A 27245-nucleotide genomic window follows, 5' to 3' on the forward strand; every position below is an offset into this window, starting at 1 on the left:
TACATAATATTTTGGCGGAAGACTAATGAATTGTATAATTCCAATGGAAAAACAGTAGCGATTTTATTATTGCCTGAAGAGGGCCAACAATGATCGCGTATTAGAAAAAACCTCTTCGATCATTTGACGATCATTGCGTTTGCGTAATAGGCAACGTATCGGTGACCAACCGTGTTGTAGTCAGGCACAAATCCACGTGAAAGTTATATATTATTTTTAATTTTTTTTAAATTAATTTCAAATTTTAAATAAAATTTATTTTTTTGTGTTTTTTTGTAATTTTTTTTTTATACTATATTCTGAAATTAAAGATGGGTGGCCAGCGTGACCTTACCCCAACAAACATTTTTGCGTAATATTCGTAGAACACTTTTCAAAAATGATTTATTCGCCTAATATTTTAGACGGCCAACCCACTGCGCGCAAGCTACCCACACAACTATTCACTCATCACTGGGTAAATTTAAACCCACCAGCAAATATTTAGAAGCATTACTGTCACAGCGTGTGTGTGTGTGCGTATATATCTTTCTTTGTGGTCACACGCAACCCTTTTATTTCTCATTTTTAGACTTTGCTCCCTCTTTACCTACGCTCACCAGCATTATTTGGCCATCCTAAAATGCTGAAAACACTCTCTACACCCATTAACAGTTTGTGGTTTTTTACGGTACTTACCTAACAAGGCGCTGATCAAGATAATGATGCTGGCAAAGACCACCGCACTCAAGTGGACCAACGTAAATTTCGAACGACTAAATTTTGGCTTCTGCATAATGCTGCGACTCTTCGCCGACAATCTGCTGGTTGCTGCGGCCAGCAAAGTTGTTGTGTCATTGCGCGCTGCTTGGAAGCGCAAAAAAGGCAAACATACAAACACCAAAACGAAAAAAACGAATCGAGAAAAAGACGAGAAGAAAAAGAAAAAAGTCAGTTAGTGGAAAGGCACGCAAATACAGTAAAGTTGTAGAAAATATGCAAAAGTCAACATCATTAGGATGAAAGCGAAAGGACACTGTGGAGAGAAGCAAATAACAGAAAAACAAAAAAAAGTATGAAAAGCAGATAGAAATTTGTCGCATTCGCATTACAAATAAACTTATTTTATTAAAAATTTGGCAAGAGCAAATGATAAAAGGAAACGTAGAACAAATAGTGGTTGTCATTGAAGCCGGGTGGGCAAACCATGAATGAGTTACAAAAAAGCAAAAAAAAAGTTTTAAATTTCGCACAGCGATGCGCAATGAGATTTGAATTTAAAGAAACGTTGAGAATACGAAAATATCTAATTTTAAACAAGCACATAATGCAGACGTGTCTACATATCAGATAATGGGAAAGGTGTTGAGCGTTTTTCGACTAGATAGGAATATCTTTGGTGAGAAAAATCTCTCGATATACAGGCTGCGAAGAAAATTGAGTACCGGAATATTTGGACAAGTTTTGACTATTAATTTTTTATGTTTTCCTTTGTGAATTTAAGCTATCATCATTTTTTAACACCGTCCACTCTACAATAATGTTTTTTAGAGGTTAGGTTTTCACGATGCAATAAAACGTATATAATTTAATGTTATGGCCAAGAATTTAGCTTTTTTATAAAGATAAGGGTTTGCCATTATGTTTTAAAAATGATTTCGGGCAAGTGGCCGCCGCGGCTGGCTCGAATAAATTCCAGCCGAGAGGCCCAATTTTCGACCACTTTTTGCAGCAATTGGGGCCGTATGTCAGCAATAACGCGCCGAATATTCTCTTCCAAGACGTCAATCTTCTCGGGCTTATCTGCGTAGACAAGCCACAGGTCCACGGCGCGAGATAATGCGCTCACCAAAAGTTTCCTTCAATAAATCGATGGTTGCGTTGGCTGTATGGCATGTAGCGCCGTCTTGTTGGAACCAAAGGTCGTCCACATCAACATCGTCCAATTCAGGCACGAAAAAGTCATTAATCATGGCTCTAAAGCGCTCTCCATTGACTGTAACATTATGGCCGGCTTCATTTTTAAAGAAATATGGACCAATGATTCCCTCTGTCCATAGAGCACACCAAACAGTGACTTTTTGAGGATGTAACGGCGTCTCAGCAATGGCTTGTGGATTATGTTCACTCCAAATGCGACAATTTTGCTTATTGACATACCCATTCAACCAAAAGTGAGCTTCATCGCTGAACAAAAACCTTTATTTTCGAACCGCGCGAACCGAACCATTATTTTCGTAATAAATTTGCACGATTTGCAAACGTTGTTCAGGTGTGAGTCTATTCATTATGAAATGGCAAACCAAACTGAGCATAAATCAAGTGACAGCTGTCAAAAAGACCATCTACGAAAAAAGTAGTGCCAACTTGAAAACCTAACCTCTAAAAAAAACACCCTTTACAAACCTAATGCAAGTCTTAAACGTTCTACAAGATTTATAAAAATGCGACAAATTTTCATCAAAATCAATAAATTTTCAATCAAACTAAAAGTAAAATAATGGATACGCAGTTTCGTAGTATATTAATTTGAGTTGAACTAAGATCAAGTTTGAAGTAACGAAAAATTCTCGTTGATTTTTAATAATGTTTTCCCCTGAAAGTGTTGCGTGTTTTCTTCATAGAGCAAATTTACGAAATTGTATTTTATAAGGAAAAAATGCGCAAAACTGTCAGAAAAAAATTATTATTGTAAAAATCAATGGAATTTCTAGCAAATTAAAACTTGCACTTTATTATGTTAAAAGTTAAAATGCTGTATAAATTTTTTTAATTCAGACGAAAAAATTTGGAAGTTTGATGAACATTTTAACAATTTTTATAATTTTTGTATAAAGTAATATAATTTTGCAAATAAAAATAATGTCGCAAATTCCAACTGGAAACAGTGGAACACCTGCGCTATCAGTAGACAAAAGTGGCCCGAATGGAACTTGGGTCGCCCTAACAGTCTACTTAAATTAAGTCGGAAGGACCTATGGAATCGTAGTAGGTGTGCTATCTGACCACTGTCTAATAGAAAGACATGCCAGTAGATTAGAGGCATCACCCAATGAATATTATAGAAGCTGTCAGGAAGAGACAGTCTAACACCTTCTATGTGGGTGCATAGCTCTGTGCAGAAGACGGTTGAGATTCCTTGGTCTCGGAACAACATTGCGGATGTTGCGAATCTTAAACTAGCTAGTAAAATAAGCTTTCTAAAGACCACACAATGGTTAAGAGAGAACCAAGTAGAGTAAAGATAGGATAGTTCCAATGGTATCACAAGCGGCCTGTAACTGGCCTAAGTGCATCGAAGGACAGCCATTTCAGCTAACCTAATCTATTGTACATAATTTTAGGTTTTTTAACTATATTTTATTCCTTAACAAAAATCAAAGAAATCTAACTTGAATTCGCAAATTTTATATTTTTTTTTTGTTTTCGAGTTACCATACGAGTATTTTCTAAATGAATTTAGATATATTTAGCATAACCGCTAAAAAATACCTCTGGTTAGTTAAAGCTTTCCTATAATCGGACGTCTGTAGTTAAGTGTTAATTAAATTAATTTTCGGTGGCCAGACTTTCTGCAGAAATTTTCCTGTTTGCTGACCCCTAAGATCAACTCATTTCCCGCCTCTGCACCATTTTCTGGGGATTCTTGAGGTTATTAATCTACGCGTACAAGCTAGTGACAAGCTGTCTAGCTTAGTCGTGAAGTATGTAGTCGAAAAACGATGCACCATTATGGCTTGCGCGAGATGTTCCCTTTCTGGTCATGTATTCAACATAATTTTCCATCATTAGTATCATAAAATTATAGATTGGTTCGTGCTTCCTGCTTCAATTAATGGCCCATCAGCTGCTAAATGAACACCCTTTATACCGAATTTCAAATAAAATAATAGCATTTACTAAATATTAGTGCTTGCCAAGCCACTTTATAATATTACAAAGCCTGAAAAAACACAATTTATACCCAATTACACATAAAATATTCGCATTTATCAAGCATTCGTGCTTGCTGTCGCAGTTTATGATACTGAAACTCCTAAAGTAACACCCATTATAATCAATTAAACTTAAAAGAATCGCTTTTATCAAGTATTTGTCCTTATTACTTCAGCTTATCATACTGCAACTCCTAAAATAACACCCTTTATACATAATTGCACTTAAAATAAGCGCATTTCTCAAGCATTTGCGCTTGCTACTTCAATTTATGATGCCTCAACTCCTACAAAAATACCCTTTATGTAACCTTAATTCCAAAAAAACACCCTTTATACCCAATTATATTTAAAATAATCGCATTTATCAAGTATTTGTGCTTGCTACTTCAAATTATGATACTGAAACTCCTAAAATAACACCTTTTATGATACTACTGTGGGCAAACAGTAAGGTGAATTTATTTGTCAAACTTCGCGGGATTAAAATTTCGCTCTAGTTATTTTTTGCTTGAGTTGGCAGCACTGTTAATAACATCTGGGCCGACTTTCATGTGAGTGTCATTATCAGTAATATATTTACGCTTGTGTTTACCAAACAACCATCAAATTTTGTTTGCGGAATGAAATTTAGGTTGCGGAAACGTTTAGCATGTTGCAGAAGGCATTTGGTGATTCAACCATGTCGCAGAAAAATGTTTATAAGTGGTACAAAGACTTCAAAGAGGGTCGAGAACGTGTTGATGACTTGGAGCGCTCCGGACGACCATTAACGTCAACAGATGACCAACACGTCAATAAAGTGAAGGAGTTAGTGCTCAAAAATCGTCGTAAGGTCTTTACTGATATGATCGGAATATCAGAAGGATCTGTGAAAACCATTTTGAAAGACCATTTGGGCCTACGAAAAGTCAAATCTCGTTTGGTACCGAAATCTCTCAATTTCTTGGAAAAAAGTCGTCGCGTTGATGTGTGTGAAACAATGCTTTCATACTATCAGGACAAGCTCAAATGCATTATTACGGGAGATGAGACTTGGATGTATGCTTACGACCCTGAAACAACCGACCAATCAAGCGAATATCGTGCTAAAGGCGAGGCCAGACCGAAAAGAGCACGTCAAAGTCGTTCAAAAATAAAGGTCATGATGACAGTTTTTTTCGATTTTCGTGGTGTGGTGCACTATGAATTCCTTCCACCTGGCCAAACTGTTAATAAGGAATATTATTTGAGCGTTATGCGTCGTTTACGTGAAGACCAGAATTATGGGCACCGTCTCACACTGCACTCGTTCTTCGGGACCATTTCGCCAAAAATTCCACGCATATCGTTCCGCAGCCACCGTATTCGCCTGATTTGGCTCCGTGTGACTTCTGGCTATTCCCAAAACTCAAGAGACCACTCCGGGTAACGCGTTTCGAGTCGATTGAGGAGATAAAAGCTGAATCGAAGAAGGTGCTGATGGCTATACCGGAAATGGACTATTTGGCATGTTTCGAGAGGGGATTATTTTGAAGGGGATGACATTGATTTACAAGAATAAATAAAGATTTTTCATTTTACACACAAATTCACCTTACTTTTTGCCCACTGTATTACCTCAACTTCTAACAAAACACCCTTTATACCCAATTACATTTGAAAGAATCGCATTTATCAAGTATTTTTGTTTGCTACTCCAAATTATGATACTGAACCTCCTAAAAGAACACCCTTTATGATACCTCAACTGCTAAAAACACCCTTTATACTCAATTACACTTAACAGAATCGCGTATATTAAGTGGTCGAGCTTGCTACTCCACTTTATTGTGTCAAACTCCAGAGTTCAAAATTCAATTAGGGATTGTAAATTTTGTATGAGTAAAGCTTCCAAATTTCCAACAAAATCCATTAATACACAAAATCGCGCACATCTTTCACAAACTACATATAATAAATTTCAAATAATCTGCTACATCACCAATCTGGTAGCATCGCGCAGCATCATAAACTTTGAAGCAACTCGAATGGGCGTATGTTTTGAAAAATAAAATTAAAATAAAAAAGTTAGCAGAGTTTGCGCGAATGCCCTAAATACTCATACAAATAAACTCATATTTATGTACGTATGCATATATGTATGCACGTATGTATGTATGTATGTGTGTATATCGTAAGTTTAATACGTTTTACGTGAAAACACTAAAGCGGAACAACATGAAATTGACTGGCATATGAAAATCAAAAACAAAAAACAAAAAAAAATTAAATCAAATACACTTTTACAAGCTTGTGCCTGCCACACTCACCAATTTGCTCGACATTCGCCAGAAAGCCACCGGTGCAAGCGGCATTTACGTTAGCCCCGACCACATCTCCAACACCGCCACCTACCACTCGTGCATTGCCACTGCTGTTGTTGTTGTTGCTGTCGTTGGTTTTGCTGTTGGCGGACATTGCCACATCACTCGCTTCACCTGCATAGAACTCCAGCAACAATTGTGCGCCGCTCGATTCTATTTGTGCTGGCATATTTAAATTACTTCCACCGTTCAATTCAATGAGCAGCGTTGATGAGAGCGACGGTCCGTCACGTACCTTGATGTACTGCGCCGGACAGGGTAATCGCAAAAAGTTCAAACTAAGCGCTATATTCTCCTCACCATCCACCTGCAATGAGCGAACGAACGAACGAACGAACGATCGAGAACACAGAAATGGTAAAAGTTGAAGTTCAGAAAAAGGCAATAAAAGTAATAAAAACACACATCACATACAGCCACAGGTACCTATTCCTATGTGTGAGTGGATAGAAATGCAAAAAAAAACAAAAAATATTATTTAGTGGGAGTATAAAATATTGCATGTGGAAGGCTGTAGTAGGAGGTTTATTTTACAACTATGCAGTAGCTTAAGTAGCTTGTGCGGGCCTAGGCTGAAATGTGGTCCACTCGTGCTCGTATATGGATGCGCTGACTACGCCTGGGTTTTTTATAGAAAAAGTTGTCGGATGTACTCATGAAGTTGTTGGTTTTTATTATTATTGTTGTTGTTCTTGTTGTTGTTGTTTATTTTCTGAGTATCAAGTTGGAGTTGTTTTATGGTTGTTCACTTCATTAAAATTGCATACGACTCTATGTGAAAAGATATTTGTATGCAAAACTTTGCCACTAACTAACAACAGCAACTAACAATAGCAATAACTCAACTAACAACGGTAATAATAAACAACAGACATTTGTGTATACAGGGTTGCATTTGTTCGATGGAGATTATATTAGATTTAAATTTATGCACAAAATTGTAATTTGCAAAATAGGTTTACAAGGCGAATCTATATAAGGTGAAGTTATTAGAGCAGCAGATGTTTTTTATTTTTAATTATTTATTAATCATACACACAACCATAATTCATTTTACAGTGTTTCTAAAAGCTTAAAAATAGCATTAAAAATAGAGATGTTTAAGGGAGAACGATTTGGCAAAGGGAAATTATAGGCTGCAAAAAAGTGGAAGTAGGAGGAGAAGAACGTAGTGTGCAAAATAATTTAGGAGCGTAATTCATAGTATAAATCCTTGATAGTAATTTTTCAAATTTTGAAATTTTTCGGGAGCCGCAATTAAATACGTAATATATATTATAAATAAAAGTATTAAAATTTAAATATTAAAAATTAAATGCATTTATTTGACAGCTCCGGATACTTCTTTAAAATGTGGTTAATAATTGGTGGCCGCACTTCTCAGTAATTTTTTGAGATGCTGGTTAGTTAATACTGATCTGTTATTGGATTAAACGAATTTGAAAGAGGAATAAAATCATTTTTTTGAGAGCGTTGCTTCGATTATTTAAATAATTCGTCAAGCAGCCTTATTTAATTCAGAATATTACGATTCTGGTACAATTTTCTAAAATTCAGTAGTCGACGTCGGCTTATATTTAAATTGTAAAGCTTGATCTTATTGGGTCTCTATTAATTCGAATTCTCCAAATGGGTTCAGAAAGAAATCAGGAGACGATTTACAATATTTCATGTCTTGAAAACTATTTTGGAATTCCCTTAAAATTCCTTCTAACCTTTTTATATACTCGTTGAGTTTTTTCTTTTTTTTTATTCTATGAATGTGACAAAATGCTTTGTTTTATGCTTTTGAAAACACTGTGAGAAGTCAGATATTATTTTATCTTTCCCCAGCCAGCAACTTGTATTGCAATTAGTTTGTGACTTTTATTTAGCAATCCTGTGATCGATCTCAGAGGAATTATTGTGAGACATTTTATTTGGATAAAACCGTGACAAATTCGTAACAATATAATTGCACCAAAATGAAAAGGTATCTCGGTGCATTTATCAAAAGCCACAAATAATCCTTCTAAGAACCGTAGCAAGCGAGCTGCAAATTGGCCCTCTCTGGTATAATTGAAATTGAAATTTTAAATTTGAATAGGTCGAGCGAAGGAGCACCAAGAGATTGTATTTAGAGCTCTGGAAAGAGGGTAAATAGTCAAAAAGGAAAGGAGAAAAGTATCAGTTGTAACAAAGGTACAAAGGTCCTGTGAGAACTTTCCAGATTCTTTGGCAAATATCTTCCAGTTTTAGAGAACGAATATTACTCATTCTCACGACATCGGAACCCAAAATTCGAAGCCTTGCTCTAGCACAGGCAGGACACTCACAGAGAAAGTGCTCCGTGCTATCCGCCTCCTCCAAGCAAGACAGGCAAATCGGGTCCTCAAAGACTCCAATGGTGGTCGTATGTTGACATCCTGTAATAATACCGAGCATCAGCCGAACGTCTTTCCTTTTAAGTTTTAGTAGAGAGTTTGACAGTTTTCCGTTTGGACTTGTCACAAAACACTTTGCAGCTCTGCAGCAATCTAGACCGAACCATCGCTCTTTATATAAATTGCATGATAACTGATTCCGATTATTGGCTTTGGTCCCTGTGGGGCAACCGCTAATCCACGGTTGGCCCTGGTATAATACTTTGTATGGTTTTGATCTTCTGTAGCAGAGTGTTCCAAAGACGAAGAGTAAAAACGAAAAACTGACGTTCAGATAAAAAGCAACTGTAAGTGACCGGGCCGATCTCGTGAATGGAATTTGTTCGATAAGGTAGTTGGGCGCACGAGAGTTAATAACCTTATATAGCAGCATTGGAGATTTTACTTTTAATAAATCATCCAATGTTACAGAAAGTATATTTAAGGCAAAAACTGATATGTGATCAAGTCCTTTTACTCAATACACATAACTGATGTTGTTGTTGTAGAGGACATTAAGTTTGCCACGGCACAAACAATCACAATTGGCACGCAATTCATATCCATACAATAAAGTTATATAAATATCATCATCATTCATAACATCACAATTCTTCTCCGTGCATCTCGGTCCATAGCTAGACTACGATAGTTGGTCACACCTATGCTTCTGAGGTCGTCCTCAACGTCCTCTAACCACCGTTTCCGCAGCCATACTCTTCGCTTTGCGAGGTATAAATACGAGTATACTTATACCTATATAATTGGCGCTTACACTCGTTTTGGGTGTTTGGCCGAGCTCCTCCTCCTATTCGTGGAGTGCGTCTTGATGTTGTTCCAACGTATATATATATATACCGTACTGGCATTTTACTAAAACCATTTTTTTTGTTCACACTAACGAAATTAATTCTTTGCTAGTATCCGTTGTCCGATCGCATAGTTTTCTATGACGGATTACAATTAGAATGCGCCAAATTGGGGAGCTTTTTCTTAAGATCGACTAAGGGCACTTTATTTAAATCCCTCGCTGTGGCTATATGTTCATAAAAGTCATAGAAGTAGGGGCAGCCTGTATACTCCTAAGCATTACGTAAGTGCTTATGTTCATACTATGTATATAAATATATGTATGTATGTACAATATATAAGTGGAAGAGTAGAGTTGATATGGGTACAACTTTTACATGGAGTAACATTTTTATTTGTTGTCCGTAATTTTTCCAAAGTTTACCTGAATGTTGCTCGGATTGATATTATGTGACTGGACATTATATTTGTCATCTAATACTCGCCCAGGTGTGTAACATCTGATTACAATGGACACGTTTCATATACATAGAAATGTAGGTGTGCGCATGTATGTGTATTCTCTGTTCCTTTCGGTAGTCAGTGACAGTGATTTGATTGAATGGAATGCGCGAGCGTTAGAAACGAAAATATGCAGAAAAATGTCTCTCAACAAGAAGTGTAAGCTTCGATAAATTTTCTTAGGACAAACGCATTTATCATGGCAGTATTAGTTCTACGAAGGCCATTTGAAAAGTCCGTGCAAAGTCAGAGAGATGGCACTAATGACGCGTATAGAGGTTATCTTTAGTTAGTAGGAACTCTTGGAAGAACGCACTAAAACTTTCAGCCAGATCGGTTTATTGCTTTATGTTTGGCTTTCGTTTGAATAGAGGAAGTCGAGTGATTTGCCTTTTCCATCACACCAACGCAGCAGCTCAGGCCTCAGCAGTGGTAGTCGCAAAATTAATGGGAACAGGGTTCCAACGATGGCAGTCATGAATGCATTTAGGTGTAAAGAAGTGGGTCGCTGGAAAGAGAAAACATTTTACCAGGCCAGTCTACTATTACGACAAACTTAGTGCACCTCGGGGAGGACTGATTACATCGTCCACACGGTGACTTTCAACAGGAATTTTGGCACCCACTACTACATGGACACTACAGTCTACACAGATGTTTCAAAAATGGACTGTGATGTTGGACTGGTTTATATTCTCATAGGCTAAGAATTGAAAAATCGGCACGTCTTCCTAATACTTGTAATGTCTTCCAGGCTGAAGTATTGGCAATAGGGAAAGCTTGTTCAGTCTTCTCGTTTAAGGGCAATATAGCTATACTTTCCGATAGCCAAGCTGCAATTCAGGCACTGGACTTGACTATAAGATTTTCTAAACTGGTTGAGCGAAGCAGAAATAGTCTTACCACCTTGAGTGTAAACCATAAAGTTACCTTAATCTGGGTTCCGGCACATCGGAACATTAAAAAAAAAACGAGAATGCGAAAAAATTGGCAAGAGGGCCACCTTCTATGGGTAACATTCTTGCAGAATCGGTATTCACACTACTGGGTGTAATCAAGAATGCTATCTCCTTAAAACAACTACGAATTTTAGATGGAGGGATCAGACGTTATGCAAAGTTACGTTATGGCCCATCTACAACCATGAACAAACATCAACATTGAAAAATATGAAACGAAGGGATGCCTGCAAACTCACGGCCATGATAAACGGCTTCTGATCCATAGAAGAGCAGGCATCCAAAATGAGCATCCCTTACTGCCATAATCGTAATCAACCGAAGTAAAATGAAATTATATTCCACTTCCTCTGTGAATGCCCTGCCCTATGGAAGGCGAGGATGTTAAGCCTTGGCAAAACGCTTTTTGAAAACCTCAAAGGCCTAGCCGGTATATACGTAAACAATCTTATGGGGTTTCTCAATCGCTGAGACTGTATATTGTCGAGAAGATGTAACCGTATAACTTGTTGATAGCGAGGTTGTGGCAACCATAAGGGGCAGAAGAGCTAATTGGATTACTGGTAAATCACCATTTCGAACAACCAATCAACCAGGGTTCCAGCTCGTTTCTTGCTCCACATGGCTGGCGGGAAAACGATTTTATTCAAACGAAGAGGTTATTGAAGAAACTCTTTTTTAACCTAACCTTATCCTATTTCGGGTCGGCTCCCTTTGTGCGAAGTCTCCAAGTTACGCAGTGCCGAGTCGTCTCCTCGCTGATGTTGCTGCATCGCATGTTGTTTTCAATGGGGCTCTTCCAGATTTCTGATTGTCTGCCTGGCCCTCTTTTCACTACCTCTATCTGCAACACTTGCCTCACGCTGGTCTTCTCATTACTTGACCGTAACAGCGTAGGCGGTTTTCCTGGAGCTTAGTGCTGATTGGCGTAACTTTATTGCTACCAAGAATAAAAGTGTTTTGAAATGTATGAAAATTGATTGCAGAAACGAAATAGACGAATATGAAGGAAAGGAAAAATAAAAATGATTTACCCCAAATCTCAGTAAGTAGTTTTTATTTTTGCACACACCTTTCAAACGACTCTGGTATAAAAAATCGACATTGATTTGGTGGAAGAAAACAAATAACACTTTGCTATCAGCATGCACACATACGGGTATATGTACATTTTTATGTATGTTTAGGTATTTAGTTATCCCATTGATTACAATGTTGCAAGCAATTTCAGTTCTCATAATTTATTTACTGTCTCTAACGCATTTGATTTATCGACACAATTTATGCGCTCACGCACACATATAAACGTATATATATATATATATATAAGTACAACTTTTGCACATATATCTATATCTATGTTTTTATGTACATATGTATATGTATATGCACATCCATAATAAATCAACTTTGTTTATTGCACTAACATTTCATAAAAAAATTATAAAAATGTTGATAACTTTTGATATACCTAACAGCGTTGAACCTTGCCAGCAAAATAATGCAGAACAAGCTATGAAGCCTTACATAGTATTCTTCACCAACGCATTTGCAATATTTGCGAATGGCTTTAGAGATTTTTCAATAGTTTTGCAAAAGTTTTTCACACTAAAGTTTCACTAAGTTTCACAACCTAACAGAAGAGTGTCAAAGTGAGATCGAGATGGAGGAAGCCAAATAGAAACTAAGGGAGGAATGTATAGGAACTAAAGTGAAGTGTTGTGGAAATCTTTCAAATAGCACCACACACACACGGACACTCACTCCCCATCCTCACCCGCATACACATGTATGGGCCAAACCATTACTACAAGGCAAGAAAAAGGGTCAATTTATGATTGCCCACAAGCCACAAAATGGCAGCAAAGAAAAAAAGTAACATCAATCTATATATAGAGCACATACGAGTATGTACATACATACAAAAATAGTGTGTGCTGTCAAAACAAGTTTGACATATAAAATATGTTTACACAGAATTTATAAATTCAACAAGTGGCCCGTGTGATAACACCTCAGGTCAGGTGGCATATATAGGCCAAAAGTAAATAAATACATAAATACAAGTGAGGAATATACATACAGAGCCTCGTATACACATACATAGGCAGGTAGATGGTCACTGAAGCGGACAATTTTCAAGGTATAGCTTCGCATATATGATACTTTGTGTGTTTGCATGTACATATATAAGTATAGAAGATGCACAAGGATTTGGCAAAAAGTTTAGTAATCATTCAAATGATTTTTATTCCAGGCAAAAAGATTAGCAGATAAAGTTAGCTATTTCAGTCAGTCAGTTTTATCACCGAATCCATCGTCGGACAATTTTCATAGATTCTATGAAAAATACATCACTCAGTTCGAAAGGCTAAGCCGTTAATTTGAAATATGTGCGTTGCCTGGCACTTTGACTTCTTTTGTCGCGCCATTTAGTGAATTTTTCAACGAATTTGTTGCGACGTGTTTTGGTTGTCACAGAAAAGCGTCAAAATAAAATTCAAAAGCAGTAATCACTTCTTTCTTTACAAAGCAGTAATAAATTTAAAATGGGCTCTACAAGAACTACTCTGATTTCATCAGAGGTCGGGTAGGTTTAAATAAAATTAAATAGGGGCCCGAGAGCAGAACAATGGAATTTTTAAAAAATCGATTTTGTTTTGTTACAGATTATTATTCTTTATAGTTTTAGGCGTATTCATGTGGAAGTCGATTGTAGAAATTCACCATAGATACCAAGTTATGGTAGGAAATGTAACTGCCCGACTAGAGTTTGATACGCACAGGCAGCTGTCCTTCGTTCGGACTTGAAAGTTTAAACTCGTTTTTCCTGAAACTACTTTTTCCGGCATAGTCTGCATGATGGCTCATATAGTTTTTAATATTTTTTGGCGCAGTTTTTGTTTTAAATATTCGAAAGTGTTTTCTCTAAGGTCTGCCGAGCCGGATTTTTGATATTTTTTTAAAAAGATTTATAAACATACATAATTTTTTTTTAAATGCCGTAAATTGCAAGGAAAAATGATGCAGACCGTGGAGCAACTTTTTTTCATTGTACTGACCCAAAGTATGTGATTTTTTTATATACAAATTTTTGTATTACAAAAAAAATTTAAATACATTTGTTTGCAAAGTTTAAGTACTGGTAACCAATGTGTGTATAAAATTGTTTCATATTTATTTGTATGTTTATCCCTTCTAAAAATAGTTTTTATTTTAGGGCATTTTTGGCGCTGCTGAATGTATGAAACCCCTTAATGTTGTCTAAGTGCTGTACTTGCTAGTTGTCCTGTAAACAGAAATTAATAAAAATGTTTTTTGTTGTATTCTTAAGAAATTTACTTGAAAACAAAAAGTCTTGTCACCGAAGCCAGTGCATCAATTTTATTAATTAGCGACATCCTCGTAACACCTGAGCTGCACTGTTTTAGCACTTCAAGCTCACGCGTCAATGCTGATTTCTTCAATTGAAAACTTTTAATAAATCTATAACTTAAAAGCTGTAAAATTATATATTTTAACAGCCAGAAAATCTCCTTGCAAAGTGTCATTGATTTCCCAAGAATTAAAGTACTCGCAAATTTTGCTGGCTTCTGTACCGGCAGTCATTGATGCCGTAAGAAATTTCAACAATAACAGCGTTTTAGTTACTTGCATTTGAGATTTGCTTATCAATCAAACAAATAAAATTAAATTTATGTGGATACCAGATCACTGTGGAATTAAAGGCAATGAGTTCGCTGATTGTGTCACTAAAAGTGTTCATACGCAAACAGCTCTGGATTTTGACGCTCTAGAAAAAACTGACTCAAAACGTCCAATAAATCAGTCCCTACATAATAAAGCCATTTTGAAATGGAATGAGTACTTTCATCATTCATCATCATCATCTTGGCATTACAGTCCGGGGTGAACCATTACCTCCTCCACAATACCCCACAATTCTTCTCGACAGTCCGCTTTCGCTCTATAGTAATTATGTTGTGAGATTTTCATCTTTCGTATATCATCTTCTACATCTTGCAACCATCGTCTCTTTGGCGGGTCTCTTCTCTTTTTGCTCCTTCAGGGTTTGCTTAAAATGTGTTCACACCACCGTAATCTTTAGGGCTTTGCAAACCGCGGTAAATTTCTTCCCCCGATTATAACTCTGAGCTCCTGGTTATACCGTCTTCTAATCGTATAGGGCCGAATATTCTTCTCAAATTCAACTCGAACCAGCTCATGACTATTGTACAGAAATACAAGCAAAAGCACTCTTCTTATTCCTATTTACCTAGGCAAACCTAGGCACACCTAGGTGTTTTTTTTTTTATGGAGGTGGCACAAAGCATTGAAAGCCGAAAAGTGTGGGACTTGCCTTTCGACTCACCCACTAAAAACCCACCCCAGCTCCGTTTCCCTCCCACCGCGGGACAACCGTTAAGCATGACTTCGCGGGAGGGGGAGCGGCCTATTGCCAATTTTTGAAAATTTGCGCTGTGCTGTTCAGCGACGTCAACCGTCAAGTATCACTTGACGGGAAGGGGAACGGCCTATTGCCTCTTCATGAAGATCTGCGCTGTTGTTCAGCGCGACGCAGTTTGGAGATTACTATTTTTGCCATATTACATACAGCGGACCAATGTTCTCCTGCCTCTAACATAATATCGACTAGGTTATCAGCCGAAATTGGCTTCCCCACCCTAGTGCTTAATTCCTCCCTTTCGAACACAAATCGCGGACAGACAAAGAAAACATGTTCTGCATCTTCTGGTGCACAATGCGAACAGTACGGGCCGTCTTCGTGCTTAAACCTATATAGATAGGATTTAAAACACCCATGTCCCGTCAGTATTTGGGTCAGATGATAGTCTAACTGTCCATGCTTACGGCTAACCCATTTGGCTATTAAGGGAATCAGACGGTACGTCCAGCGTCCGTTCAGGGACGAACTCCAACTTCCCTGCCATGAACGCAAGCTACGCTCTTTTGCTTCCTTGCGTATTGTCTGTCGTTCTGAAGTAGCTTTGTTTTGGTAAACTTCAGCGTACTCTTTTGCCATTAAATTTATTGGGAGTAGTCCTGCAATAACCATAATGGTGTCTTCTGATACCGTTCGAAACGCGCAGCACACTCTGAGGGCACTCAGTTGATACACTGATTTCATACAACTCACATATGAGCTGCAATTAGTTGCTTCTTGCGCAGCCATTCTTTTACCAAGCCGACAGCCTGGTTGCAGGTTGCTTCTGCTTGCTGTAGTACTTTAGCTACGACCACAACAGCGATATCGTCAGCAAACCCTATAATTTTGGACCCTGGGGGTAAACTGAGACGTAAGACTCCGTCATACATAGTATTCCACAGCAAGTGGCCTAGGACTGAGCCTTGTGGAACTCCGCCAGTTATTTTATATTCCCTAACACCCGCATCGGTATTATAGCGTAGGGTTCTGTCAGTGAAATAACTGAGTATAATCTTTCGTATATACGTTGGAACCTGGAAGGAATCAAGCGCCATCAGAATCTGGTTCCAGTTCGCCGTATTGAAGACATTCTTCACGCCATTAGGCAGTATTCCTTGCTACCGTATAACCACCGAGTTCCTTCGATTGCCTTCTGCGCAATGCTTTTAACCGCAACTACAGCATCTGTGGTTGAGCAAGCCTTGCGGAATCCGAATTGCGAGGATGATAGGCCGCCTGCGTCATCAATGGCAGCCTCCAGACGATTAGCGATCAACCGTTCTAGAATTTTACCTGCGGTGTCGAGCATGCAAAGGGGGCGGTAGCCTGTAGGATCTTCCGCTGGTTTAGATCCTTTTGGAATCAGCACCAGTTTCTGTAACTTCGACAGAGTTTGAAGTGTGCCTTCTTTTAGTCATGTATTGTAGAGATCTACAAAAATGTCGGTATGGCTTCGAATTGCCACTTTTAGTGCCTCGTTGGGGACTCCGTCTGGGCCAGGAGCTTTATTGTTTTTGATCCGTTTAGTGATCATCAGGAGCTCATCTTTGTCTGTCAACTGCATATTTTGGTCCCCCTCACAACATTTTTCGAAATCATAGGCTCGGAGAGCATCTTGTGCTGGGAACAATGTTTCAACTACATTACGCAGTGTGGCCGGGCACGTTGTTGGGAGTGGCTTGAAATCTTTCAGTTTTTTCATGACTAGCCTATACCCGAGTCCCCAAGGGTCACTATCGACTTCGTCACATAGTTGGAGGAAACATTGTCGTTTACTCCCTTTAATTGCCTTTTTCAGTGCCTTCCTTTTTTGCTTATACTGAAGCTGGTTCCCTTGGAAACTGTGCGTGCCCCTAGAACGCTGATAAACTCGTCTTGCTCTGTTGCACTCGGTACGCAATTCCGGAATCTCCGCTGTCCACCAGTAAACGGGTTCACTATTATGCCTGTTAGGCCTTGTTTTAGACATGGCTGCGTCGCATGCTCACCTAGGTGTGTAATAGTGTGTGTGCTTAGTATTTTTGCTTAAGTATGCCAAATTACAACTTTTACATTAACATTAAGGGGTTAGGGGTAGTTCAAAAGCTTGGATCTTTCTTTTGCATTTTCTTAAAGTATAATTTCTTAAAATATTGTGTAAAAATTTGAAGTGAATCCCACAGATACAGGGTGGCTGATGAATTTTGCTACATTAAGAAACTCAAATAACTTTTTTTTTAGTGTATGGAATTCATTTATTTTTTTTTTCAAGTTGAAGGTCATTAAATTTTATTAAATGTAGCTTAACTAGTTTTAAAAATAATTGAATTTAAATGCCCCCCATGCTCGTTGACACAAGTGCGGCATCTTAGTAAAAAGTTGTTCATTGCTGCTTTGAGAGTTGCGACAGGAATAGCCGCAATTGTTGCCCGAATGGATTGTTTTAGTTCATCCAAATTTGTTGGCTTTGTTTTATAAACTTCTTGTTTACATAAACCCCACAAGAAAAAGTCAGGTGCAGTAAGGTCAGGCGACCTGGGGGGCCAACGAAATTCGGAGTTTCTTGAAATCAGTTTATTGGGAAATTTTCGTCGCAACTCTGTCATAACAGTCTGGGCTATGTGAGACGTTGCCCCATCTTGTTGAAACCACACAGAGTTGAAAGGAATTCTCTTTCGGCGTAGTTCTGGATAGAAAAATTCTTTCAGCATTTTCAAATAACGGTCTCCAGTAACCGTAACGGTGTGACCATTTTCTTCAAAAAAATAAGGCCCGACAATACAGCGTAAAGAAACCGCACACCACACTGTCATGCGAAGAGGATGCAATTCCGTCTCGTGGAGTATCTGTGGGTTAGAAGTACTCCATATTCGACAATTTTTTTTGTTCACATTGCCGTTTAAATCGAAATGGGCCTCATCAGACATGAAAAGGCAGTTTAACATGTTTTGGTCTTCTTCCACCATTTGCAGGATCTTCTGGCAAAATTCCAAGCGAATCGGCAAGTCTGCTGCATTCAGTTTGTTAACCATTTGAATTTTGTAGGGAAATAAGTCTAAATCTTTGTGCATTATTGTTTGCAAAGACGGTCGGCGGACACCAAGTTGAGCAGATAAGCTTCTTGTTGAAACCCTTGGATTGCTTTGTATAGCTGCAGCTACAGCAGCGATCGTTTCCTCCGACCGAACTGGTGGGTTTCGATGATAAGGCCTTCTTGCGACTGTTCCTTGCTCAGCAAAATTATTCACCAGTCTCATTATGGTCCATCTGCTCGGGGGATCGCCGCCAAACATCCGCCTGTACTCTCTCTGTACCAAAACTACGGACTCCAGTGCGTGATAGCGGCGGACTATCCAAATTCTTGTTTGCGTGTCCCAGTTATCCATTTTAATAAATTTTAAAGATCAATCTGCAAATTAAAACAAAAATGGAACAGATAACTTAAAAAGAAAAAAAGTTATTCAATTTTTTTTTGGTAGCGGCTTTCATCAGCCACCCTGTACTTTTCGAGTTATTCAACAATTAACAAAGGCGCTCGTGCGCTTCGGAGCGTTCGCAAAACTTTAAATGCGTTTTTCTCAAAACTATGTTTTTTGAATTGGTGATCACTGTAACTTAAAAACCGCTTCGTAGATTCCAATAAAATGTATACTGCTTTTGAAAACCATAAAAAGATCGTACCTTTTTTTCAAAAATTTCGTTTTTTTTAACAATTAATTGTCGGTTTTTTTTCTCGAAAATCTGAAAAATATTTCCTCAGGGCGCCATATTGTTAATTTTGAGAAGATCGGGCACAAGATTCTCTATTAATAAAACTAATTTCTGTTTTCCGATTGATTTTAGATGAATCTCCAAGGACTTGTGATGATCACCGCAAGGGATTTCTGAAGAAACGGGATCCACACAGACAGCGATAACTTTTAGAACTATTACATATTTATTTTTTTTTTTTTTGAAATTTATAAATAATAAAGTCAAGTCGAAACATTATGTATTAATGCTATGTTTTTATTTTTGTAAAAGTAAGGTATTAACTAGAAGAAAAAAATTATTGAAAATCATCATTTTTTCGGGCCTCTGACTACCCCTTAAAAACAATAGAATATTCACAAAAAAAAGTATTATCGGCTTGGAAAATTAATAACACATATTTTTAATATATGTTTTAGCTATAAGAATGTTTTTTTTTTGTGTTTTTTTTTTTGAGAAATATTTACATTTTTACGACATTTTTCAGACTCTCTGTTATGGTTTTTTATGACAAGAAAAGAAAGCGTAAAAATTTTCGGTAATAAAATTTTTAGGTTAAAATATAAAACTTTTGTTAACGTACGGAATACACCTACGACAAGCAATTTCAATGATTTTTTATTTATTTATTCATTTCTTTGGATTCAATGAGAAAAAGTGTGCTATACCCACTGCCACCCGTTACACCTAAAAATAAATAGTTTGCCCATCTGCAAGTGCTCAGGGAATGGTGTTGCCCCTGCTGGCCTGTCTGTAAATCTCTATATTTATTTGAGTGAGTTTCTCTGTCATTCCTCTTGGAAATTCATACAGCCATAAAACTAAATTAATGCTGTCCAAGGCGACAATGACTTACAACAACAAAGTGTGCCGTGCATGTCGATGATGATTATTGTGTCCAGCCAACTCGATGTGGCTCGTATGTAATAAAATATAAGTCTTTTTTTATCTTAATATAATTTCATTTTTTCCAACGAAAACGATAGAAAGACGATAAGAGGTGAGAGAGATGTGAATATTTTGCGAGCTTGTTTGTTTGTGTGTGCGGGTGTCTTTGTATGGTGGTCGGTGGCTATGTGTGTATGCGCACACTTAACAGTTGCGACGTGTTAGAAACAAAGTCATTGCTATTGGTGCCGATGCTGTTGGCGTCATAACAATAAAATTGCAAAAGAAGAACGACAAATGGCAGAATAAACAAGCTTACATTGCAAAAGGGGGGAATGTGAACTGCGAAGCAAGGAAGATGATAGTTGTGCATGTATGGATGTGTGTGTGTGTGCGGATTGGAGTGGCCCGCAGTGCAATGCTAAAGGCTACAAATCCGGCATGATAAACAGTCGCAGTGGGTAGTAAGCATAGTGAGCACACACACACGCACATGCATACAAACATGCATACATATTTTGTATATATTTGCTTTGGTTTTGTTTTTGTTGGCAATACAAAAGCGACGTGATAGTGGAAGGAAACAAAAATGTGTAGCAATTTACTTTAATGCGAATTTCGCACAAACACTCAGCGCGCCCTACAAATGCGTTTTATTTTTGCACCGTTTCAACCCGAAAACTGTGATAAAAGGAATGAATGAAAAATAACTACTACGTATGCGTACTTTACACTCCCAGACACACACACGCACACTCATTGTCGCAAAATGCGTCTCGAAATGATGCACAAACGAAAAAATGCGCAGCAATTTTCGAAAAACACACTTTTGAGTGGCACGACAATGAGGTGTGCATTGTTGTTGCCGCACACTAATACCATTTCGGCGGCAACATTGTTGCTGTCGTCGTCATTGTCATCGTCATCGAAGAGGCCCATCATCATCATCAAGCATCACAGCTAACACTTCATTTTGTGGAAAAGCGAGCGCAAAGAAATGGCAAAAGATCAGGCCGAAAGAAGGAAAAAAACCAAAAAAAAAAAAGAAAAAAAAAACAAACAGAGGAATGTGTGTCGCACGCACACTCACCTTTTTCACAATTTTCCACTTCTTTTTCTATGGCATTTTTTCCGCTCACTTGAGCACTCTATTCAACATCAACTTCAATGTTTGACTACTATTCAAGTATACCAATCAGCAAATCCACTCACGCTGACACTCACATGCCTGCAAACAAACGCATCCGAATATGTGTAGGATGTACCTACATACATACTATCACACAAATGAGCGTAGTGCCATCCGAGTGCGGCGCTGAAGTTCATTGATGTGACAGCGTAGTGTGGCCGTAGATACCTTACGGCAGCGCAGCACAGCAGGTTGAACAAATAAAAATCTCATATAAAAATAACATATCCTGCGACTAGCTTACTAGCTGCTCTATTTTGGACGAAATGAGTTGAGAATAGCTGGTGTATTGGTGCAGCAGGTTATTTCCTGTGTGCACTACATCCTTCACTTACTCAAATAGATACATATGTATGTATGTGTTTACATCATTTATGCTTATCACTATTTGTTTGATTATTGGCATTCGTGTCATTGCACCCTTAAACTTTAGCGTGAACTTTAACCCAGAAGTATGGCGGCCACACAGCTACACTCATCGCTCATCGTCGCTGTGTGACCACTCGCCATGTTTCGATTCACAAGCATGCATACTTACATATATACTCTACATAAACATATAAATGGTTACTTATACATACAGGGAATTCGCCTTGTGTGAGCAATCGGCCTCACCACCACTCAGTCTCGTGTTTCTGTGTATATTTGGTTACCCTATCACGTATGGACAAATTTCACCCACAATTTACCATAATTGCGGGATGGCCCCTATTTGTATGCATTGACGTAGACGAAGACTAAGTGGTGGGAGTATTGTTGTTGACTTAGCTTGCAGGTGTTCATATGTAAGTATGCATATGGATATATTAGATTGCCTTGTTGAGTCGATAGGAAAAACTATGATACATAAAAGGTTAGAATTTTTGCAAAAAAAAAGAAACAAAAGAAAAAATTGAAGTAAAAACAAAATTCGAAAACGAGTGAAAATCAGGAGAAAACATTTAACTTAAAATATGAATATAGGGTCTTCAAACCAGGGAAACCTTTAAAAAATAAATTAAATAAATTTTAATAAAAATGTCAACTAGAGTGGTTTTGGCGGTGCGAAGTATTTCCTGCCCACTAGAAAAGATACACAGATACACGGCGTTTGAATCCAGCATTTCAGTGGACAACTATGCTTTTCAAATTGTCAACAAACGATGTCAGCCTGGAGATAAACCTACGTCAGGCTTGGTGTTACTATGGTTTCGGTAATTCCTATTTGTGGAACAACATCAAGATGCACACCACAGATAGGAGGAGGAGCTCGGCCAAACACCCAAAACGGGTGTATGCGCCAATTATATATATGTATATACATATATATAACTTAAGCCCTGACCGATAGGGGCTTCCAAAAAATTAAAGTTGCGGTGAACCAACTGTTCACCGATAACATAAAAAACGCGATTTCAATTGTTCACATATAATTTTTATTCCGCACTAGTTGCGGTTCTGATTCTAACTAAACTTTACAAATTATAATTCTTACCAACTAGCTTCTTAACCTAAGCTAATTCGCCAACGTTGCAGTTCCCACCACTTGCTGGTATTTCGCAATCGTTGGGTTGCGCGTGTTGGCCAATATGCTGGCCTTGCAATTCCCAAGCATTGGATATTGCAATTGATCGCTTGCGCGTGTGTCGCGTCAGCGAAAGTTCTTGTGTGAACTTTAATTGGAGCAATGAACTCACGTGTAGTGCAATGTGATCACAGGGTGCGACGTTGGGAAGTGTAGTGGTGTATGGCAACATAACTCCTCCCCCTTTAAAGATCTGCGTCTCGCAGATCAAAAGACGAAAATTGCGAGGGGGTAAAATGTTGTAGAGAGTAACTACAGTTTCCTGGTGACATGTTGATACTGACTGGTGTGACTGGCAGGCTATTGTCCAGGCGATGAATTTCAGGAGCAGACTTTCCTCTAATGATTTTGCTGTTGTTAGTGTTATCTGACCAATGAGTCGGGATTTCAACTGGCGGAAGGTCTAGCTTTCTATTGTAGCATCTCCACAGCATGGCGGCAATAAGAGCAATTGCGCATATCGAGAGGATTTCTGAAGCGAGAGAGAAATTTACCTTTTCATTAACGTACCCAAGATACCTTATGTTTTCCATGGTCAGGTCGTGGACGTATTCTAGGTTGACCTTCATTGTTTGGCTCTTCACCTTTGATAGTACTGCTGGAAGGGCCTGTGCGGTAATAGTTTCATAACTAGAAAATACTTGGTCACCAATGCTGACTGTTTCGTTATTTAATTGGATTACGTAGGTGCCATTTACCGTAATAGAGGCATTGCTATTTTTGATTACTCCTTGGAAGTTTGATATAAACACGGTGTTCTCGTTTATCAGCTCTATTTGTGACCCATTCTGTCTGATGAATTCGCAGTTGGCTTCTCCACCTTTTAGGAGTCGCGGTAGGCAACTGCTTTCTTCCAGTTTAATCAAGGATTCTGATTTACATACCGTGGACGAGCTGATTACCAGGCAATTCTTTGTTAGACCGTACGTCTCTTCCTGGTTGACAAGCATCCTGTCAAAAGGGAGATTTAATTGCTTACCTCCATAGATTCCAGCGCGAGTAACCAGGAGATTATATTTTTTAGTTGTTACTTTTGGCATTGAAAGGACGTAGAGGAGAAGTGTCCCGTTAGTCAGTACCGACGGTTGGCCATATTCGATTGCTTCTATTATATTCTGATATGGGAGCGTTTCTATTTCTGATAGAATTTGGTTAATTTCGTCCATATCCAGTAGGTTGGTGTTGACAATTCCATTCTTTGCCAACTGACATCCCCGCACCATTTCGTTTACATCCTCGCGAAGAAGAAAAATGTTGTGAAGTGCGTTTTGTCTGAATTCCATGATTTCTGTTTCCTTTACCACGTTCTTCGTGCGGTCCACGACCTCGTCGATTTTTTCTAATACTTCCTGTGTAGCCGTGAATAGTTTCTTATTAACCCTGTACTGATGGTTGCTATTCTGAATTATCTGATTTTGACTGTGCAGGATATTGTTCCAATCCGTTGCGTCAGGTGATCCTGCTATCCATTTCCACGCTGAGCCTAGCCAGTCGATAGATCGAGTATTTCTTGCTCTACCTGTGTTGCCCATTAGTTCATGAAGTCGTTCTAGCGTTTGATTGATGTAGTGCTGTGTTAATATCTGGTCCTCAATTCGGTTTGTTAAGTTTTCCATTTGCCTCAAGGTTGTAGCATATTGTTGTAGATTGATGACGTGTACCAGTTTGAATGACCCGCCAATGATCCACCCGTTTCCATTTTGGATTGTTACGATCGGAGCCTTGTAATTGAAAATGTTCAGACCGCTGATGGCATTTGCCAGCAGTGGGAATCTGCAACGCAAGATGTTAATTCTATTTTAATGTAGTTAGTAAGTTAGTCGTTGTTAGGTTCTAAGAAGGTATTTCGTAAAAAGCGAAAAATGTTGTTGATAGTAGGAAGGTATTATTAGTAAGCGGAATTCTCAGGATTAGATTGAATATCATTAAACTAGTGTTACTATCCTGGTTTAGGATTTTAGCTTTTCCTGCGATATTATTTTGTTAGTGTGTTAGTGGTTTAAAGTTTACAAGTGGTTTACAAGTTATGTTATTTTTGTATATTTTTTTCCTTTTGGATAAAACGATTTTTTTATAATGATTAGTAGGGAATATTAAAAAGAAAAATTTTTTTAAATTTACTTTATATTGTTATTACAAAAATATTCATAAATAGAAATGAAAAGGAACAGAAAATTAGGAAAAACACAAAATGGGAAATATGTTGGGTTTGTGTTTTTTTTTTTTTTTTTTTCTTCTCCAGCCGATTATGCGGGGGAGGCATTTTAAATTTTGTTTTTTTTTTTTCTTTCTTCTCCAGCCGATTATGCGGGGGAGGCATTTTAAATTTTGTTTTTTTTTTTTTTTTTTCTCTTTCTTCTCCAGCCGATTATGCGGGGGAGGCATTATAAAAGTTTTTTTTTCTTTCTTCTCCAGCCGATTATGCGGGGGAGGCATTTTAAATTTTGTTTTTTTTTCTTTCTTCTCCAGCCGATTATGCGGGGGAGGCATTTAAAATTTGTTTTTTTTTCTTTCTTCTCCAGCCGATTATGCGGGGGAGGCATTTTAAATTTTGTTTTTTTTTCTTTCTTCTCCAGCCGATTATGCGGGGGAGGCATTTTAAATTTTGCTTAGGACAGAGGGCCATACTGTTCTCGAACCAGCTACGGAGAGATCGCCAGAATCCCGTTTGGAAGTAGTGTAGCCATTTGTCAAATTCGATGGCACTACGAGCCTACTAGGGCACGATTTATCCCACTAACAAGCCCGCTCTTGTAGTAATGACCATTTCCTTTTGTTTTGGACTAGAGGTGTTATCATTTCTCGAACCAGCTATGGAGAATCGCGTTATCCGGTTAAGGCACGATTTGTCCCACTTACAAGCCCGCTCTTGTTAGATTAACTACCCCTTAGTACCAAGTTTTATTTCTTATTTTAGTTTATTTCAGTATAATTCTTTTATAATTTTTATTTTAGTGTTTTTTTTTTATTTTTTTTTTATTTTTTTTTTTTGTTTAAGTGCTAGGATATGTATTCCTGCGTTTCACATTTTTTATGTGAGTTTTATGTATTTTCTTGCCACTTAGCGTGGTGACTGATACTTTATTGTCCTTTGCAACAATTTCTTTTTTATACACGGGTTTTTGCTTTCCCTTAATCTGCTTGTCCTTCACGTATATGACATCGTTTTCGTCATAACGCTCCGGAAGAGATCTTTTCTTATTGTGACGTTTGATCTGGTCTAGCTGCTCTTTTGTCAGCAAGGCTTTCAAATATTTATTAGTTTTTCTACTTTTTTCTAACAGCTCCTGACAGTTAGAGGATTTTGCTCGATTAAAAAATATTTCACTTGGTTTTTGGTTTATAACCGAGTGAATTGAATTATTGTATCGATCCACTGCTATGTTAACTAATTCTTTTGTCCTTAACTTTGGGTTGTCTATCTTCAGGCATCTAATTATTTCAATTAAGGTAGAGTGGAGTCTTTCTACCTGACCATTCACTTCGCTTCTTTGGGATGGTGTGCGATACAATTTTATTCCTCAAGAGTCTAACAGGTTCTGGATAATTGGACTAATTAAACCGCGCTCGTTGTCGGTCACGAGAATATCAGGTGTTGTGAAATAGTGTAGGAGTTTTATTATTTTGTCCTTAAGGTGCAAAGTGGACTTGTTACGTAAATTTAAAAGTTTCGCAAATTTTGAGAATTTGTCGATAACACTGAGGAATTTCTCCCCTTGAATTTCGAAAATGTCCAAATGGATTATCTCACAAGGACGTGATGGGATTGGTGTTTTTTGCAGCTCTGGTGCATTCGGATGCCTATCGTATTTACTGACCTTACAAGTTTCGCAGGACGAGACATATCCTTTGATTATACTGTTCATTCTGGGAAAGTAGTATTTCTCAAGGAGTTGTTTCTTATTCTCTGTGGCATTGCGGTGAGCCCTTTTATGTTCTCCCCATATTATATCGCAAATCCTATCCGGATCCCTCAAATCTTCTACCATAGTCTGAGCTACTCGGATCTTATATTGCATAAAATTTTCTAAATATACCTTCTGGAGTAGTCCTAATTGAGCTTCTGGAATCTTAATACCATTGATTACGTTTGGTCTTAGTTTTTTCTTGAGGACTTCGATAAGCTCTGCTTCGCTAATTCCCTCTGACCCTAGGTAGTGTCGCGTGTAACCGGGATGGGGTTCCTCGAATATTTTTGAAAGGCTTTTCAAATTATTTTGAAAGGCTTGACAAATATTTTTGCCAGGCTTATTGAATATTTTTGAAGGCTCGCCAAAGATTTTTCTGAGCCGAGCAGAAATGTCTCAAATTTTTAAATTGCATAATTTTCAGAGCGCGGAAACTAAATTTTATGATAAAAAAAATTCAAATGGCTTAACATTGAAATTACGCGCAAGAATTCCACAATTTTGCAAAACACGATTCAAAAATTTTGCACAGAAAATTTTGCAAAAAAAAAAAAAAATATAATGATTTGAAAAAAGATTTATAAATTTT

The 27245-nt window shown here is 37.9% G+C and overlaps 1 protein-coding gene across 1 annotated transcript in view; it reads right to left on the reverse strand.

The window, feature by feature from the left end:
- LOC129242135 (uncharacterized) overlaps positions 1–27245 on the reverse strand; it is a 159712-nt gene that overhangs the window by 3184 nt on the left and 129283 nt on the right. Inside the window, exons 7-8 of the mRNA XM_054878694.1 lie at positions 6206–6566; positions 679–846 (exon numbers count right to left, since the gene is read on the reverse strand). Coding sequence (XP_054734669.1) covers positions 679–846; positions 6206–6566 — 529 coding nt within the window. The remainder of the gene's footprint in view (positions 1–678; positions 847–6205; positions 6567–27245) is intronic.

Source organism: Anastrepha obliqua, chromosome 3 (genome assembly GCF_027943255.1).
Source record: "Anastrepha obliqua isolate idAnaObli1 chromosome 3, idAnaObli1_1.0, whole genome shotgun sequence".
NCBI lineage: Eukaryota > Metazoa > Arthropoda > Insecta > Diptera > Tephritidae > Anastrepha > Anastrepha obliqua.